At 39.7% G+C, this 17,004-nt stretch overlaps 1 protein-coding gene across 1 annotated transcript; it reads right to left on the reverse strand.

Moving 5' to 3' along the window:
• Window positions 1-2,277: 2,277 nt before the first annotated feature.
• Window positions 2,278-11,838, reverse strand: Pate9 (prostate and testis expressed 9). Its single transcript, NM_001033783.2, has 3 exons — window positions 11,681-11,838; window positions 4,809-4,922; window positions 2,278-4,347 (listed from the first exon to the last, which is right to left on the reverse strand). The coding sequence occupies exons 1-3, from the start codon at window positions 11,745-11,747 to the stop codon at window positions 4,223-4,225; spliced, it is 306 nt and encodes a 101-aa protein (NP_001028955.1). The 5' UTR covers window positions 11,748-11,838; the 3' UTR covers window positions 2,278-4,222.
• Window positions 11,839-17,004: the final 5,166 nt, after the last annotated feature.

Raw genomic sequence — 17,004 nt, forward strand, 5'->3', positions numbered from 1 at the left:
AGTCTTTTTTCAATTATACTTTTCAAAATTATTTTATTTTTAAGTAGGTCTGTTTGTCTATGTGTTGTTATGTGCATGTGATTAGAAGTGCCTTTGGAGGCCAAAGGCCTCAGATTCTGTGGTGCTGACACTACAGACAGGTTTGAGCCACCCATTGGGTCCTGTGGACCAAACTTTAGTTGCTCTACAAGAGCACTACATGCTCGTAACCATTCAGCAGTCCAACCAGCTCCTACTATATTTTTTAGTTAGCTAATAAGGTAGTGGGATTCTAACAAAGGACTTTTATACATCCTTAGTCTTGATAAACTAAACTCCACACCTTCTACTCACTCCTACCCCTTCATTCCAATCCCTGCTTAAATCTTAAACCACTAGTGGCTTCCCCTTCTACTTTCATAGCACATGTCTAATGTACCCTAGTCCTTTATGACCTCTGACCCTCACATTATCCTGAGCTGCTTCTAGCTTATTAATTTCTGTAGACACTCCAAATTGCACTGACAACTCTATGAATTTAAAATAAGACACAAAGTAGTACATTTTATTCAATAATATTAATATACTGAATTAAAATATAACACTTTTTATTTATTTATTAATTATTTTTTCTTTTTGCAGGCAGGGAAGAGGCCTGCAGTACAGAATGCTCCTCTTCCTACTAGAGAGTCCATTAAACCAAAGAGTGTTGCTTTGCAAACACAGATGGTGAGTGAAGGAACAGTAGGGATTTCCACTTGATTGGAAGAGTTCTATTAGTTTACATAGTATACAATAGAATGGGAAGCTGAAGGTTGAGAAATGGATATTGTGTGTGAGGTATGTTTAAAAATGACTAGAAAAGAGCATGGAATAATCATACTTTTAAAAAAACTGTAGAATTAGAGAAAATTCTCAACTCTGTGTGTGCGCGCATGCGCATGCACCCATATGTTTGATGTCTATGCATGCATGTATGTGTATATACATGTGTGAAATTGTCAGTGAACTTACGCCATGGTACACATGTGGAATGCACACATGTTAGAAGACACTTCAAGTGTGAGTCATCACCTTCCACAGTCCTTGAGAAATGGTTCTTTTGCATGTATGTTACATGTGTGTTAGTGCAGTTCTGAAAGTGACAGGTTTTTTTAATCTCAGCTAGCTTTCAAATAAATGAGACAGGGAATATTAATTTATAAGCAAAATTATAAGCATACATTGACAAATGTATTTAAAGCAGCAGATAGTCTATGGTTAAAATTTATCTCATGATGAAGTGTGTGTGTGTGTGTGTGTGTGTGTGTGTGTGTGTGTGTGTGTGTGCGCGTGCACGCTAGCACACGTGCATTTCAATAAAAAAAATGGACATTCCATGACAGAACTGGCTTGAAGAAAGCTGTCCATAAGAACATTAAAATTGTCTCATAACATGGATGTTAGTTCATGGGTTTCTACCCCTAGACAAAGAACTATAGGAAAATGATAACTTCTGGGAGGAGAATTACTATCGCATAACAATGAATCCCCATATGGTTGTACCTGAAACCACATACACACAACACAAAAACAGACTCAGCAAGTACAACTTTTATATATTTGTGCATGTACACACATAAAGAGAGACAGACAGACAGACAGACAGACAGACAGACAGACAGACAGACAGACAGAAGAGGACTTGTAGCAATAATATTCAAAGAACAAGAGGCTATCAACTTGAGGGGAAGATTTGGTGAAAGGGTGGCTGGGAAGCAGGTGGAAGGAGCAAAGGGAAGAGGAAATGATATGATTCCATTTCCATTAAAAAGAAAAGATTTTAAATGGTAAGTTAATTATTCAAAAACAAAACTAACCAATAAGACACAATGCTTCTAAACGTTTGAAGCTGTAACAGAATTTCAAAATGCACAAATCTAAACCAATATAAATAAGGATGAGTAGATTAATAGTAATTATACATTTAAAATGCCTCAGTAATTCCTAGAACAAGTCACCAAAAAACTACTACTAGAGTATGAGCTACCCTGATATTACTCAGTGATTAAAAGCACTAACTATCCTTGCAAAGGACCTGGTTTGGTTTACATCAAGGGACTCACAGCCACCTGTAACTATTACAGATTGAGGGGCTCTAGCCAGCTCTGAAGAAGGCACCAGAATGTGTCTAGTGAAAATAGAAACAAGTGGAGATATGCATACATATAAAAAAATGAATCCCAATATATCAAAACTGTGCAAGACACAGAAAAGAAGTCACAAATATTAAATGTGCAACACCAATAGCAGTCTTTTCAATCATTTTATTAGAAATCAATACGATGATCTGAAAATATCTATAGCAATTCAAAGACCTTAAAATACTCAAATTAACTTTTAAAAAAGGAGCAAAATTAGAAGACACATTGTCTGATTTTAAAGGTCCAAAAACTCTACAGTTATCAAGGAAAATAGTGGGATATAATGAAAGAAAGAAAAATATAGAATTTTGCTATAAACTTACATGGATGTGGACACTTGGCCTTTATAATTATGAGAAGAAAGGAGTTTCAAACAAATTATCAAAAGATAATTGGACATTCATGGGCAAAAAATAAAGAAACAAAATATCTTTGATCCACCATAAATAGTATACACATTAAGTAAAATGCATGACAAAACAAATATAAAACTCCAAAGTTTAAAATTACAGAAATAAAGGAGTATTTGTATTCTCTAAGAATTTTGACGTTAGCAAATAATTTTGATATCTTAGATAAGTCGTTGCCTCAGTTCATTTAGGACGCTGAAGAGAAAAGAAAGAAAATGAATAGACTATCCAGCTTCTGAACAAGAAAATTTTAAATCATTTTTCATTTTTTGAGATTATAGCATAATTATACTCCTTTTCTTATAACTATAAATTCCTCTTTCTTTTCTCCCTCCAAACTTTCCCTTATATCTCCCTTGCTTCTTTTCAAATTCATGGCCTCTTTTTCACTGTTGTTACATAAATATATGGATATTTATGTATATGTATATTCATAAATACATAAATACTAGGAATTCCTGTATTTGTCTCTTAGATAAGGGCATGAGTCTCATTTGTTATGGGTCTACCCTCATAACTTAATCTCCTCCCAAAAGCCTCACTTCCAAATTTCACCATCTCAGGGACTAAACTTGAACATATGGATCTCTGGTAACTCACACATCCAGTCCATAGGAGAAGCTGGTGGTGACACATTAGAGCCTCACTGTAGCCTCTAAGGTTACATAAACAAGCTCACCTCTAAATTGTTTTCCATCACAGTGTTTTAGCGAAGCAACTTAATGAAACTACAGACAATATTATTAAAAATCAATGTCTGTTGCTCTTGGAAAGGCAATGTTGAGCATCTAAAAAGTTATTGACTGGAGGAAAATATTCACAACATAAAAAGAGATTAAATGAAATTATGTGAACTCAAGTACTCTCCAGAGATGGAGCTAGTAGGACACAGGTGCTCTGAAGGGGAAAATGTGTGCACATGTGTGCATGTGCGTGCATGTGTGAGTGTGTGTGTGTGTGTGAGTGTGTGTGTGTGTGTGTGTGTGTGTGTGTGTGTGTGTGTGTGTGTGTGTGTGTTGAGGCACTATTGCTAAGTAGAACAATCTAGCCTCAGACTCATAGAAATCCTCCTGCCTTTGCCTCTCAAGTGCTGGGGTTTAAGGCATATGCCACCTCACCTAGGTGTCCCTTATGTTGTTCTACTCAGGCCACAGCAGTGCAAAACTCCCTGACACACACATGAAATTCTATGAATAAAACTGCAGTAAGATGCTAGAGCTATTGTTTGATGGCCAACCGAATAGAAAAATGCATCACTGAACTGGTCATCAAGGGCAGGTGTCATCTCTGCCATAGTCACTGTTGGAGAACTAGCACCTAACAACAGTATTAGTTATCAGATGCATTTGACAAAAACAAGTCAGTATGAGCAGCAGAAGAGTGTGCAATCTGTCAGTCCTGGAAGACTAGAAGGTGAGAAGGAAGGAAATCAGGATCTACAAAAGAGGGAGAAGCACTGAGGGTTGTGGGGACCACAGGGCATTTCTCTATCCCCAGCTGAACTGTCCAAATAGCCACACCTGGTGCAGAGTACAAGCAGGTATCAGAGCATGGGCAGTGCTGGAATAGATGGTGCAGTGTTGTGAGGGCACAGGAGGAGGATGAAGGGCTCAGAACTGTCCTTGGAACATGTCAAGATGGTTTATGCTTCTAAAACTTGTTGCAGAAAGATTTGTCATTGCAACATTTCATTTCAATTCTTTTATTTCTCAAGTTCAGTGTTTGATTAACACAAGTGTGAGAACATTCCTGGAACCCATACATGAACCTGCCACCTAGAGAAGAAGGAGGACAAGGGTCAAAACATGAGTGTTTGTCAAATCAGTGATTTGGTAAACGAGAAGTCAGGCTCCTGGGGCTTCCACGTCCTCACTGAGATGGCTGAAGTTGCCTCTCTGTCTATCATCCCTCAAGCCCTAATCTGCTCACAGCTGGGACTCCAATCCCAACATTTGTTGAATGGAGTCTTAGGGTCCAAATCTTGTCTACCTGACTATGTCCACCTAGAAGTCCCCTGAAAACCACATCAGGAACTACTAGAATGCATACTTTCTCTTTCTAGGTTTGTTCCTATGCCAGTTGTAGCTAGTAGAAACATAGAGAAAACTTTTTTATTTTAACAGAATAACGTGTCCTCCCACAGTATCCACTTCAACCCCCCCCCCAGGGATAGGGAGGGATATAGCCTTCGAGGGAAAGCAGAATCCATTACCCTGAGACTTCTTGCTTTACATACCTTCAAACTTTGCCCACAAGACACATACTTCATTATTTTGGGTCTCACAGGGGGGTTCTTGGAACAAACATTTCCCCTTAGAGTTGAACAAAGTGCACTGGAAGCATTTCAGAGCTGAAATGGAAAAGGCAAGAGAAAGATACTATTTCAGGGCATTAGGCCTGTAGTGGTAATGGATTTAAAAAAAAATGACAAGGGAAGGTGTTTACTGTGTGAATAGCTGAACGCTGCAAAGAGTGCCATGAACTTGGTTTCATAAAGGCACAATTTGAGGAGATCCAGAAGTATCCTCCACCTCAAATCCTGAGAATAAAAGAGGCAATGAGAAGGAAGGGCAAAGTTCTGATGTAGATGCTTGAGCCCACCATCCATGATGGAACAGTTCTTTCCAGCAACTCATTGTCTTTATCCTGTCAACAGTTGTGGGCTGGTGGGATTGGGATTATTTGAATATGAAGGCTAAGAGAGGAAGAGCACTCTATATATAGCTTGAAAGTGAAATTTTTTGAGAAATTAACGAATATTTATATTCTTAACAATTAAGTTTAGCAAGTAATTCTGATATTATACATAAAGTCGTTGCCTTATTCCTTCCTCTGGAGAAGAGTTTTAAAGTTTCCTTTAAAATTCAAAACATATTTATTAGACATACATCAATAACCCTCCCAAAAAAAAACTAGAAACATATGCCCCAGGAAGAACTGTAGATATTCCTTAATTTTGGATGGAGAAAAGAATGTGTACCAGTAAACCACAGTTAATAGATACAGCCTGACAAGTACCATAGCTGAGCCTACCTTGAATGTGCCTGAACTACATCTACCTATAGTTGGGGAAATCATGGAACACAAAGGCCATTTGATGTGCTGTAATCATGAGATAGATACTACAGCTGATTGAAAGCAAGGCCCAACATAGCTGCTCAGCATCCCAAAAGAATCTTATAGACCTTATTATCCAAGGGTGTTTTAAGGGAGACTTAACTGAGGTGATCGATTCAGAATATTGGTGGGACCATCCAATGGGCAAGAGTCTTGATTTAAATAAAAAGAGGATTTAAAAATGCCAGCAGAGCACCTGCAGTCATATCTCTCTACCTCCTGACTATCGATATAACATGACCAGTTTCTTCACACTCTTGTCCCCAGTCCTTCCCACAATGGTGGACTTATTTCCTAAAACAATAACCCCCCACACACAAAAAAAAACCCTTCCTTCCCTAAATTGCATTTGTCAAGTATGTGATTATGGCAAAGAAAGAAGTGGAATAAACTCCTACTGAATGTGATTATATATGCACAACAGGAAGTAAAAAGTAAAATTATACTACTGCTAAATTCTGAAACATCTTATACACAGAAATCTTTATAGAAGTGTTTGCACATCAGACAACATTTAAAACCACCTGCCCTCATTAATGAACTGTCAACTGCATACAAGATAGTCATCTGAGAAGAGGGAATCTCAATGGAAATAAATCCTACCAGATTAGCCTTTTTTTTAATACAAATCATCTAAGGAATTACCACTATAAGAGAGAGAAACCAATGTTTATCTTTAATTCTTCTGTGATTTTTGATCTGCCTAGAAGAAAGTATGATGGCGGGTCCTAAGGCTATGCCTGTCTCAAAGAGAAAGCATGCTGTGATAGATGAACCAGGAATCATCTTTGATGGCTTCTCTGGGTACACAATAGGTTTGAAGTTTCATGTGACACTTTCTTTTTGTTGTTTTTATTGGATATTTGATTTATTTACATTTCAAATGTTATCCCCATTCCTGGTTTCCCCTCCAGAAACCTCCTATCCCATTCTCCCTGCCCCTGCTTCTATGAGAGTGCTCTCCCACCCACCCACTCATTCCTGCCTCCCTACCTTGGCATTCCCCTGCACTGGGGCATCAAGCCTTCCCAGGACCAAGGGCCTCTCCTCCCATTGATGTCTGACAAGGCCATCCTCCTCTACATATGTGACTGGAGCTATGGGTCCCTCCATGTGTCCTCATTGGTTGATGATTTAGTCCCCGGGGAGTCTGGTTGGTTGATATTGTTCTCCTTATGGGTTGCAAACCCCTTCAGCTCCTTCATTCCTTTCTCTAATTCCTCCATTGGGCTGTAGGGTATTTTCTTGATTTGGTTGATGTGAAAGGGCCCAGCCAACCATGGCCACTCCCAGACAAGGGTTAATGGTTCCAATAATATAAGAAAGCAAATGAGGAAAGCCATGGGGATCAAACACCAAGAAGCAGTGTTCCTCCATTGTGTCTGTTTCAATTCATGATTCTTGCCCTTCTTCAGTTTCTGACCTTATTTCCTTAGTGATGAACTGTTGTTACCTGGAAGTGTACAATACTGTGCTCATTGTGTTTTATCACAGCAACAGAAACCCTAAGACACAAACCAAATATGCATCAACCAGCAAAAGCCTAAATTGTCTTCTAAATATAAGTACTACCCATCTGAAAAAAAAATCCATGTATATACAACACATATAAATCTAAATAGTACTGTCCTAAGTGAAATAATATAGACACAAAACATCATCACTTGTGATAGAAATTCAGCTCAGTGGCATAGGACTTGTCTGTCATTAACAGTTCCTGCAAGTGGTTCCAGTATCAAATATAAACAAAACCCTTTCATCTAGCTTTGGAACTTAGCTCTTTTGTAGAGCATTTGCCTAACAAGCATAGGACTTTGTGTTTAATTTCTAGCAGTAAGCCTCTGAGACAGCAATTACCTTTGACAAATAAAGACAGGTATGTTGGTACATGTCTTTAATCCCAGCACTTGGGAGTCAGAGACAGGCAGATTTCTGAGTTTGAGGCCAGCCTGGTCTACAGAGTGAGTTCCAGGACAGTCAAGGCTACACAGCGAACCCCTGTCTCAAAAACCAAACAACAACAACAACAAAGTTACTTTTATAATAAATAACTTAAAAAGCCAAGGTTATATTCTGTTGCTGCCCCAAAGTAAAGGAACCAAGCCACAACGAGAGCTATGGAGGGCCAGAGCATGGAGGAGCTGCTTGCCAAGGTGTAGCAAGAGAAGGCAGAGAAGTTGCAAGGCAACACTGTGCACAAGGAGCTAGAACTAGAGTCCAACCTGGACAACCTGCTGGCTTCTGACTCCAAACCCTGACTGATGGTGCTGCACCAGGCCGAGCCCTCACTCCAAACAGACTGTGGGCCGTGGTGCAGCACAGCTTCTCGTCAGCCAGCTGTGTCTGCTGTGAACCAAGCACATCGAGGAGGCTGTGATAGCGAGCTTGTGGGAGCCCACTGCTCGCCTGCCACAGCCACTCTCCTGCTGGCAGAAGATCATGCACCTTAAGGGCATCCATCTAAAGAAGACCAAACTTTTCTGGGACAAGGTGGGACACCAGTGGCTACGCAGTTGGAGCTACAAGAGCTCTGTCAAGCCCACGGAAGAACAACCATAACAACTAACCAGACCCCACAAAGCTCCCAGGGACTAAACCACCAACCAAAAGGTATATATGGGTGGGTCCATGGCTCCCACTATATATGTAGCAGAGGGCTGCCTTATATGATATCAATGGGAGGGGAAGTGCTTGGTCCTGGGAAGGCTTGTTGCCTTTACAGCAATAGGGAATGCTGGACTGGTGAGCTGGGAATGGGTGGAGGAGTGGATGGGGGAGCACCCTCTTAGAGGCAAAGGAGAGTGGGGATGGAGTGGGGGATTCTAGAGGGAAGATGTGAAAGGGGGACAGCATTTAAAATGTAAATAAATAAAATATTTTTTTTTAAAAAGAAGAAAGCAAGGGTGTTGTGGATAGCCCTTGGGGTAATTATATTTTATGTTAACTCCATTCTCCTGTGAGTGGTTGTGAACAAGGAATGAGTCAGCACTCAGGTAAACGTGTAATGTGCTTCCCACCTTAATTTGTAAAATAAAGGAGAGCTGATGATAGGGCAGATAAAAGGGAAGGTGGAGCAGAAGGTGGGAGAGAGAGAAGAAGGAGAAAATGGAAGAGGGAGAAGATGCAGAGGAGGAGGAAGAAGAAGAAAAGCAGAGGAGAAGCACGTGGCCTGGAGAAACCACATGTACTAAGGGTGCTCATAAACTTTGGTAGATGGTAGTATAGTGGTATATCTGCCAAATATAGGCACACAGCATGGATTCATATTAACTGTGTTGTATTTTCATTGCCAAGGCATATTTGGGAGAATATTTACCGCTACACAAGGGCTTTTCTCAAAACACAACCTGTGTTGTTACATCTTCAAACTGTGAAAGAAGGAAGGGAGGGAGGGAGGGAGGAAGGGAGGGAGGGAGGGAGGGAGTAACAGAGGGAGGAAGGAAGGGAGGGAGGGAGGGAAGAGGGAGAGAGGGAGGAAGGGAGGGAGGGAGGGAGGGAAGGAAGGAAGAGAGGAATCTTCTAAGATTATGCAAAAATAACCCAGGATAACTGAGGATGCTGGGTGGGGATTAGGCTTGAGACAGAAATTGAATGAATGGAATGTGATAGAGAATAAAGAAGAATGAGGAAGACAAGGAATTGGAGGGAGGACACCAGGCCCAGAAGGGTGAAGAGGAAGAAAGATTGTATTAGGTATAGCAGAGGCAAGCAGGAAAAGGTGTGGAGATATGAGGATGGGGGATTTAGGAATCACCTCTGAATGCAGTAAGGTCCTAATTGCTGCTCTTCACCACTTCAAGAATAGCAACAGATGACAATCAGAAAATCTGTCTGCCAGCAACAGCCGCACTAACTGCCAGATACTCTCAAATTTGAAGAGGCCCACTAGCAATCAGGGACAGCAGAAGTAAAAGGATGTGCCATTTCATTGTACAGTCCTTATGCTATAGAAATAATACATCTTCTCAGTGAACAATCACTTTATGGCTTATGAAGGAAAATCTCTTTACTGAAATACCTGGATAGCTGTGGCTAAGGTGAAATAAGAGCCAACCTTGAATACATCTCATTATAGATCACAGTAGTATATCCCACTCCATACCATTCTGGCCACACATCTTCCTTTGCAAATGTTCATTGCAATAAATCATTGGTCTGTTTTGATTTCGATAGTTTGTTTCAGTATTTCTCTCTGTGTGTCTGTGTCTGTGTGTCTGTGTGTGTGTGTGTGTGTGTGTGTGTGTGTGTGTGTGTGTGTGTGTCTGTGTGTGTGTGTCTGTGTGTCTGTGTGTGTGTGTGTGTGTGTGTGTGTGTGTGTGTGTGTGTGTGTATTTTGAGAGAGAAGTTTCAAGGGCAAAAGGCAAATACAAGGGAACAGGGAGATGAGTGGGACTATGATGCATGGTGTGCAACAATCAAAGTTTCGATAGAGTATCTTTTAAGAAGACAAGTATACCCAATTAGAACAAATTACCTTTTATACATCAATTAAACAAAAGAAAGAGTCATTCTTGAGTAGAAGATCTCACTAGCTTATACATATCTTGGTTTACAGATCTTACATGTGCCGTTATCCTTAAATCACTGTTAGATACCAGATGCAGGTTTTACTTTGAAAAGTTTAAACTGAGACAAGAGGTTGCAAATCTGGCCACATGTGCATATGGGAGATTTACACACAAAAAAAGATATTGCCAGAATTATTTCTTAAGTATAGCATTCTTCTTTTATGATGAGTTGTTATCTAGGATCATCTTGCCCATGTGAAAGAACATGGGGACTTACTGATAGACCAGAATGTAATAATGGTTGTGAACCTGAGCCATCTCCCTTGACTGCTCTCTAGATGATGTCTTTATTATAGAAATAGACATAATGGCCAATAAATAAACACTTACATTTTAGCCTCCTACATTTCATTTATCTCTAACAGGCTAACTTGGCTTATTGCTTATCTTTGAGGTATTTGGGTGAGGCAGTGATTCATTACCTAAATTCTGTTTTGTGTGATTTAATGACTCTTAAGCAAATCTATTAACATCAATTTTATTACTTTGTATTTCTTCTACACCAGAGACAGTCAGAGAGGACAGACATTTCAGTAAGACACACTTTATATAAAACCCCACACTGGAAACAGCATCCAAAGGGATCCCTAACCATGCACTGACTAGATAGTCTGGTTAGCGGCAGAAATTTAGATCCTAAATCATCATTGCTGCTTGTTGGGCCTCTTGGAGGGCAGCTATTCTAGATTCCTGTCTGTGAGCACACCATAGCATCAGTAATAGTGTAAGGCCTTGGAGCCTCCCGTTAAACTGGATCCCAACTTTGGTCAGTCATTTGGGCCTGTCTTCTCCATTTTGCCACTGCAGTTCTTTTAGACAGGGACAATTCTCGGTCAGAGTTTTTGACTGTGGGATGTCAACACCATCCCTCCACTTCATGACCTGTCTTTCTATTGGGGGTGGACTCTACAAGTTCACTCTACCCACTGTACAGCATTTCATCTAAGGTCCTTCCCACTGAGTCCTGAGAGTCTTTCAATTCCCAGATGATTAGTAAATTCTAGAGCCCCCCCCCAATCCTCCTAAGGTTGCCTGTTTCCATTCTTTATGCTGGCCTGAGGGCTTCACTCCTGTTCTCCCCCAGTACCTGGTCATGTTTCCCTATTCCCCTCCCTGTCTTCTCCCACCTCAGGGGGAGGGAAGTGTTGTGTATAATACACCATAATAGTGTTTCAATAAAAAGGGCAAATTAAATGGAAACCTATAACTAAAAACTCAAAAACTGACGTTCTGAAAATTGCTGTCCTATTTACAGCAATTACTGGGGATTTTGTTCTTCATTAGTTTATAGCATATGATTTCCATAGTGCCCAGAACTTCAGTCTTCGGGTTTGAGCTTCAATGCCCAAGTGAAACTGGAGGACAGAGATTTAGAGAATATCACCTTTAAGACCTCCCTTCATTTCCCCTTGCAGGCACTTACCCTCCGCAAAGCAGATAAAGGGTAAAGTCACGATAAGCAGTGTACTGATTTTTGTCACCGGATTCATGTTGGATGTTAGAAGGCAACTTGAGGTAAAGTATGACCATTCGCTCTCTTTATAGAGCTAAAGACCAGGAAGGAATCTCCAACATAGGCACAAGGAGGAAGTGCCCTTTTCTTTTTCAATAAACCTTTTCTTTTCAGATAGATGATAATGTGGGAAGTACAGACTGCCCAGCTATCTAGCTATAGATGAGTCTGATAGTGTCCCCTCCCTTATCTCTTCTTGCATGTGAGCAAGTGTGTGTAGTGTAGTTTTTCTGGTCCTTCAGAAACTTCTGTCTCTATACTAAGTGGGAAATATCTACTCACTCTAGGATTCAGAAATAGGAAATGTGACTCTGAATTAAAAAGCCTCCAATCAAAGAAAACATCTGGTGGGAATGTGTCTCTAGCTGCATATGTAGCAGAGGATGGCCTAGTCAGAAATCAAAGGGAGAAGAGGCCTTTGGTCTTGTGAAGGTTCTATGCCCCAGTACAGGGGAATGCCTGGGCCAGGTTGCAGGAGTGCGTGAGTTGGGGGACAGGGGGAGGGGGAAGAAGATAGGGGATTTTCAGAGGAGAAACTAGGAAAAGGGATAACATTTGAAAGAAAATATCGAATTTTTAAAAATCCTACAGAGAAGGAACATGTTACATCTTCAAACTAAGAAAGAAAGACAGACAGAAAGACAGACAGAAGGAAAGAAAGAAAGAAAGAAAGAAAGAAAGAAAGAAAGAAAGAAAGAAAGAAAGGAAGGAAGGAAGGAAGGAAGGAAGGAAGGAAGGAAGGAAGGAAGAAAGAAAGAAAGAAAGAAAGAAAGAAAGAAAGAAAGAAAGAAAGAAAGAAAGAAAGAAAGAAAGAGAAAAGAAGGAAGGAAGGAAGGGAGGGAGGGAGAGAGGGAAGGAAGGAAGAGAGGAATCTTCTAAGATTATGCAAAAATAACCCAGGATAACTGAGGATGCTGGGTGGGGATTAGGCTTGAGACAGAAATTGAATGAATGGAATGTGATAGAGAATAAAGAAGAATGAGGAAGACAAGGAATTGGAGGGAGGACACCAGGCCCAGAAGGGTGAAGAGGAAGGAAGATTGTATTAGGTATAGCAGAGGCAAGCAGGAAAAGGTGTGGAGATATGAGGATGGGGGATTTAGGAATCACCTCTGAATGCAGTAAGGTCCTAATTGCTGCTCTTCACCACTTCAAGAACAGCAACAGATGACAATCAGAAAATCTGTCTGCCAGCAACAGCCGCACTAACTGCCAGATACTCTCAAATTTGAAGAGGCCCACTAGCAATCAGGGACAGCAGAAGTAAAAGGATGTGCCATTTCATTGTACAGTCCTTATGCTATAGAAATAATACATCTTCTCAGTGAACAATCACTTTATGGCTTATGAAGGAAAATCTCTTTACTGAAATACCAGGATAGCTGTGGCTAAGGTGAAATAAGAGCCAACCTTGAATACATCTCATTATAGATCACAGTAGTATATCCCACACCATACCATTCTGGCCACACATCTTCCTTTGCAAATGTTCATTGCAATAAATCATTGGTCTGTTTTGATTTCGATAGTTTGTTTCAGTATTTCTCTCTGTGTGTCTGTGTCTGTGTCTGTGTGTCTGTGTGTGTGTGTGTGTGTGTGTCTGTGTGTGTGTGTGTGTGTGTGTGTGTGTGTGTGTGTGTGTGTGTGTGTGTATTTTGAGAGAGAAGTTTCAAGGGCAAAAGGCAAATACAAGGGAACAGGGAGATGAGTGGGACTATGATGCATGGTGTGCAACAATCAAAGTTTCAATAAAGAGTATCTTTTAAGAAGACAAGTATACCCAATTAGAACAAATTACCTTTTATACATCAATTAAACAAAAGAAAGAGTCATTCTTGAGTAGAAGATCTCACTAGTTTATACATATCTTGGTTTAGGGATCTTACATGTGCCATTATCCTTAAATCACTGTTAGATACCGGATGCAGGCTTTACTTTGAAAAGTTTAAACTGAGACAAGAGGTTGCAAATCTGGCCACATGTGCATATGGGAGATTTACACACAAAAAAAGATATTGCCAGAATTATTTCTTAAGTATAGCATTCTTCTTTTATGATGAGTTGTTATCTAGGATCATCTTGCCCATGTGAAAGAACATGGGGACTTACTGATAGACCAGAATGTAATAATGGTTGTGAACCTGAGCCATCTCCCTTGACTGCTCTCTAGATGATGTCTTTATTATAGAAATAGACATAATGGCCTATAAATAAATACTTACATTTTAGCATCCTACATTTCAATTATCTCTAAATAAAGAAAATATCTAATTTTAAAGAAGCCTCCAGAGAAGGAACATGTAACATGAATTCCTGCATAGATTATTCCAAGGCTCTAAAGTCTCCAGTTTGAGTCATAGGAAAGGAAGGGTTTTAAGCATAATCATCTAGATGCAATTCCCCAAGCTCCTGTCTTCCAACACTTCCATTTTATCTCTTTAGGAAGTTCTACCCCTTATCATTCTAGAAATCTGGGATACCTGGAGGTTCACAGCAAATCTTACAGTTGAGGAGTGAAAGGGTGAAGGAAGAAATGAGGGTACTTTTTCAGAGACATTCCAATGAGCTCCTTCTTGGGATCTGAGCAGTTTCTGGGTATTTTCTGTCCTGTGCTTTCTGAGATTAAAGCTAGGACTATGTCCCCACCACACTCAGCTTGTCTCACATAACTTCCTCTGATATACTCCGCATACTCTGATGAGATGAAATAGACTGTTCCCTACCTCTCTGTGAACCATTAAACTCCATTAGAGTACAAACTTCTAGAAGAATATTTCCAGCTTGTGACCCTTGTGGCCACTCCAACTTCTCAGAGAGATTTACTTCCATAATATTCCATGCCTTATGGGGTGCAATCTTCCCCACTCCCATTCTAGGTGGTACCAGGTCCTATTATTTTTGTTTTTCAGGTGATCCTGTGATCCTGTCTTTGTCAGTCTCCTTTGTCTGAGCTTCATTGAAAACCAATAACTAACCAGTAAGGTCTTTTCTGTCTCCTTGTTGGCCTTGTCCTCTGTAAGGATTAGGTGTGTGGCTTGTTCTAAGACCTTAATAGGCTCTCCCTTTCCTTCTCTACATCTTTCACACATTGGATGCTAAAAGCAACTCTAGGAAGTATAAACAATAATTATCATTTCTTCAAATGAAATAATAATCTCAGAAATGTTTGTTAATATAGCCAAAGGTTTGGTAATATCTTGCAGTAGGTAGCAAGTTGCAAAGGATGTGAACCATGTTTGTCTGCAACAAAGTTATATCTGAAATACAAACTATCCTGTTTAGAAATTATAATGTTTACTGATTAGTGACACTTTTGTGTATTTCTCAAGCCTTAAGAAACAGATTAAGTTTCCACACTTAGACAAAATTAAAAATGAAATTCAATTCTATTTTTGAGTTATATCCTTTTATCAGTTTCTTGTTTGTATGTAAAATAAACTGTAGTTTATTTATTTATTCATATTAGTATGTAACACATTAAAGTCTTAAAATTGTGGAGGACAGACATATTTACTAGGGTTATAATAAACATATCATCAGAATGCTGGTTCCTCTTCACAGAAGGAGATAATGTTTCATTGGCTTTTTGTTCTGCCTTCAATAGCCTTCAATATGCCTTGACTTAGGACACATTTCTCCATCTTCAAAGTATATAACTTCAAAATCTGCTTTCATCACTATATCACATTTTTCATTCTATGCACAAATAGTTCTCTCTTCTCTCTCTCTCTCTCTCTCTCTCTCTCTCTCTCTCTCTCTCACACACACACACACACACACACACACAAACACACACATAGTGACAACATATTCCATTATGTGATGTTTACTTTTCCACTCATCCACTGAAGAACATTGTTATTCCAGAGAACTTATGATTATTAATAAAACCACTATGTTGGAATGGCTTAAAAATAAATCCCTTTGCCAAAGCATGGTTGTTGGACCATATAATAAGAATAAAAAGTGTCTCAGATTTGTTAAAAAAAAATGCTAAATTTTGGTCCAAAGTACTATTCTGCATTTCTAATGCCAGTGTTCCTGTCTCTCCACATGTATATAGACATTTAGTATGGCCAATGTCCTGGACTGTTGTCATTCTAATGAATGTTAAAGTTATGTCATATTATTAACTTGATTTGTGTTTAGCTAATAGGATAATTTATGGGTTCATTTGCCATCTATATATGACAAATTTGTGTGTGTGTGTGTGTGTGTGTGTGTGTGTGTGTGTGTGTGTGTGTAATTTCGCAGTTATTATTTTGGGTGTAATTTCCTTAGAACATTATATAGTTTTTCTTTTGGCATGTATTTTACAGAACAAGATATGGTCTGACTCAGTGTATGTTTCATTTGAATTTAAGAAGGATATGTAAGAGTCAGAAGAACAACTGCCGACCTGCCCTCCAGAACTCTCCCACTCCCTTAGTGCAGTTTCCAAAGATCCAATCTGTTGCCATAACTTCCCACTCCAGCACATTCTGCTGCCATGGTCACTCCCGTAAATAAGATGAACATTCCCTGGGCCTGTGCTGGCCAGTCATCCAGAAGAATAAAACCAAAACAGCTAGAAAATAAAATACTCATCCAGTCTCAATCTGCCCCATGAGCTGACCCTGTGATACAGCCCTCCACACTCCAATCTCACCCAGACAAATCTTAACCTCAGGAATGATGACACATCCAGGCACACAGGAGGCACAAGCTCCAGTCAGAGACAGAAAGTCCAGCTAACACCAGAGGTAACCAGATGGCAAGAGGCAAGTGAAAGAACATAAGCAACTGAAAACAATGCTATTTGGAATGATCAGAACACAGATATCCCATGGCAGCAAGCCCTGGATACCCCAACACAGTTGAAAAGCAAGATTCCAATCTAAAATCACATCTCTTGATGATGATCAAGGACATAAAGAGACATAGGAGAACACAGGTAAACAGGTGGAAGCCCTCAAAGAAGAAACACAAAAAAGCCCTTAGAGAATTATAGGAAAACACAAACAGGTGAAGGAATTGAACAAAATCAGGCTTGGATCTAAAAATGAAAATAGAAGCAATAAAGAAGTCATAAAGGGGACAACACTGGAGATAGAAAACCTAGGATACAGATAAGGAGACATAGATGCAAGCATCACAAACAGAATATAATAGATAGAAGAGAGAATCTCAGGTGTATAAGAAGATATCATAGAAAACATTGACACAACAGTCAAAGAAAATGAAAAAATACAAAA

The sequence above is a fragment of the Mus musculus genome, chromosome 9 (genome assembly GCF_000001635.26).
Source record: "Mus musculus strain C57BL/6J chromosome 9, GRCm38.p6 C57BL/6J".
NCBI classification, from domain to species: domain Eukaryota; kingdom Metazoa; phylum Chordata; class Mammalia; order Rodentia; family Muridae; genus Mus; species Mus musculus.

Bases quoted from the DNA above. Each gene is read 5' to 3' on its own strand.
- Pate9 (NM_001033783.2), bottom strand. From the start codon at position 11,747: ATGAATCCGGTGACAAAAATCAGTACACTGCTTATCGTGACTTTACCC. The intron at 4,923-11,680 runs GTAAGTGCCTGC...TTTCCATTTCAG, and splicing joins CTTTATCTGCTTTGCGGAGG to CTCTGAAATGCTTCCAGTGC. The intron at 4,348-4,808 runs GTATGTAAAGCA...CTTCTTCTCTAG, and splicing joins CTTGTGGGCAAAGTTTGAAG to GTGGCAGGTTCATGTATGGG.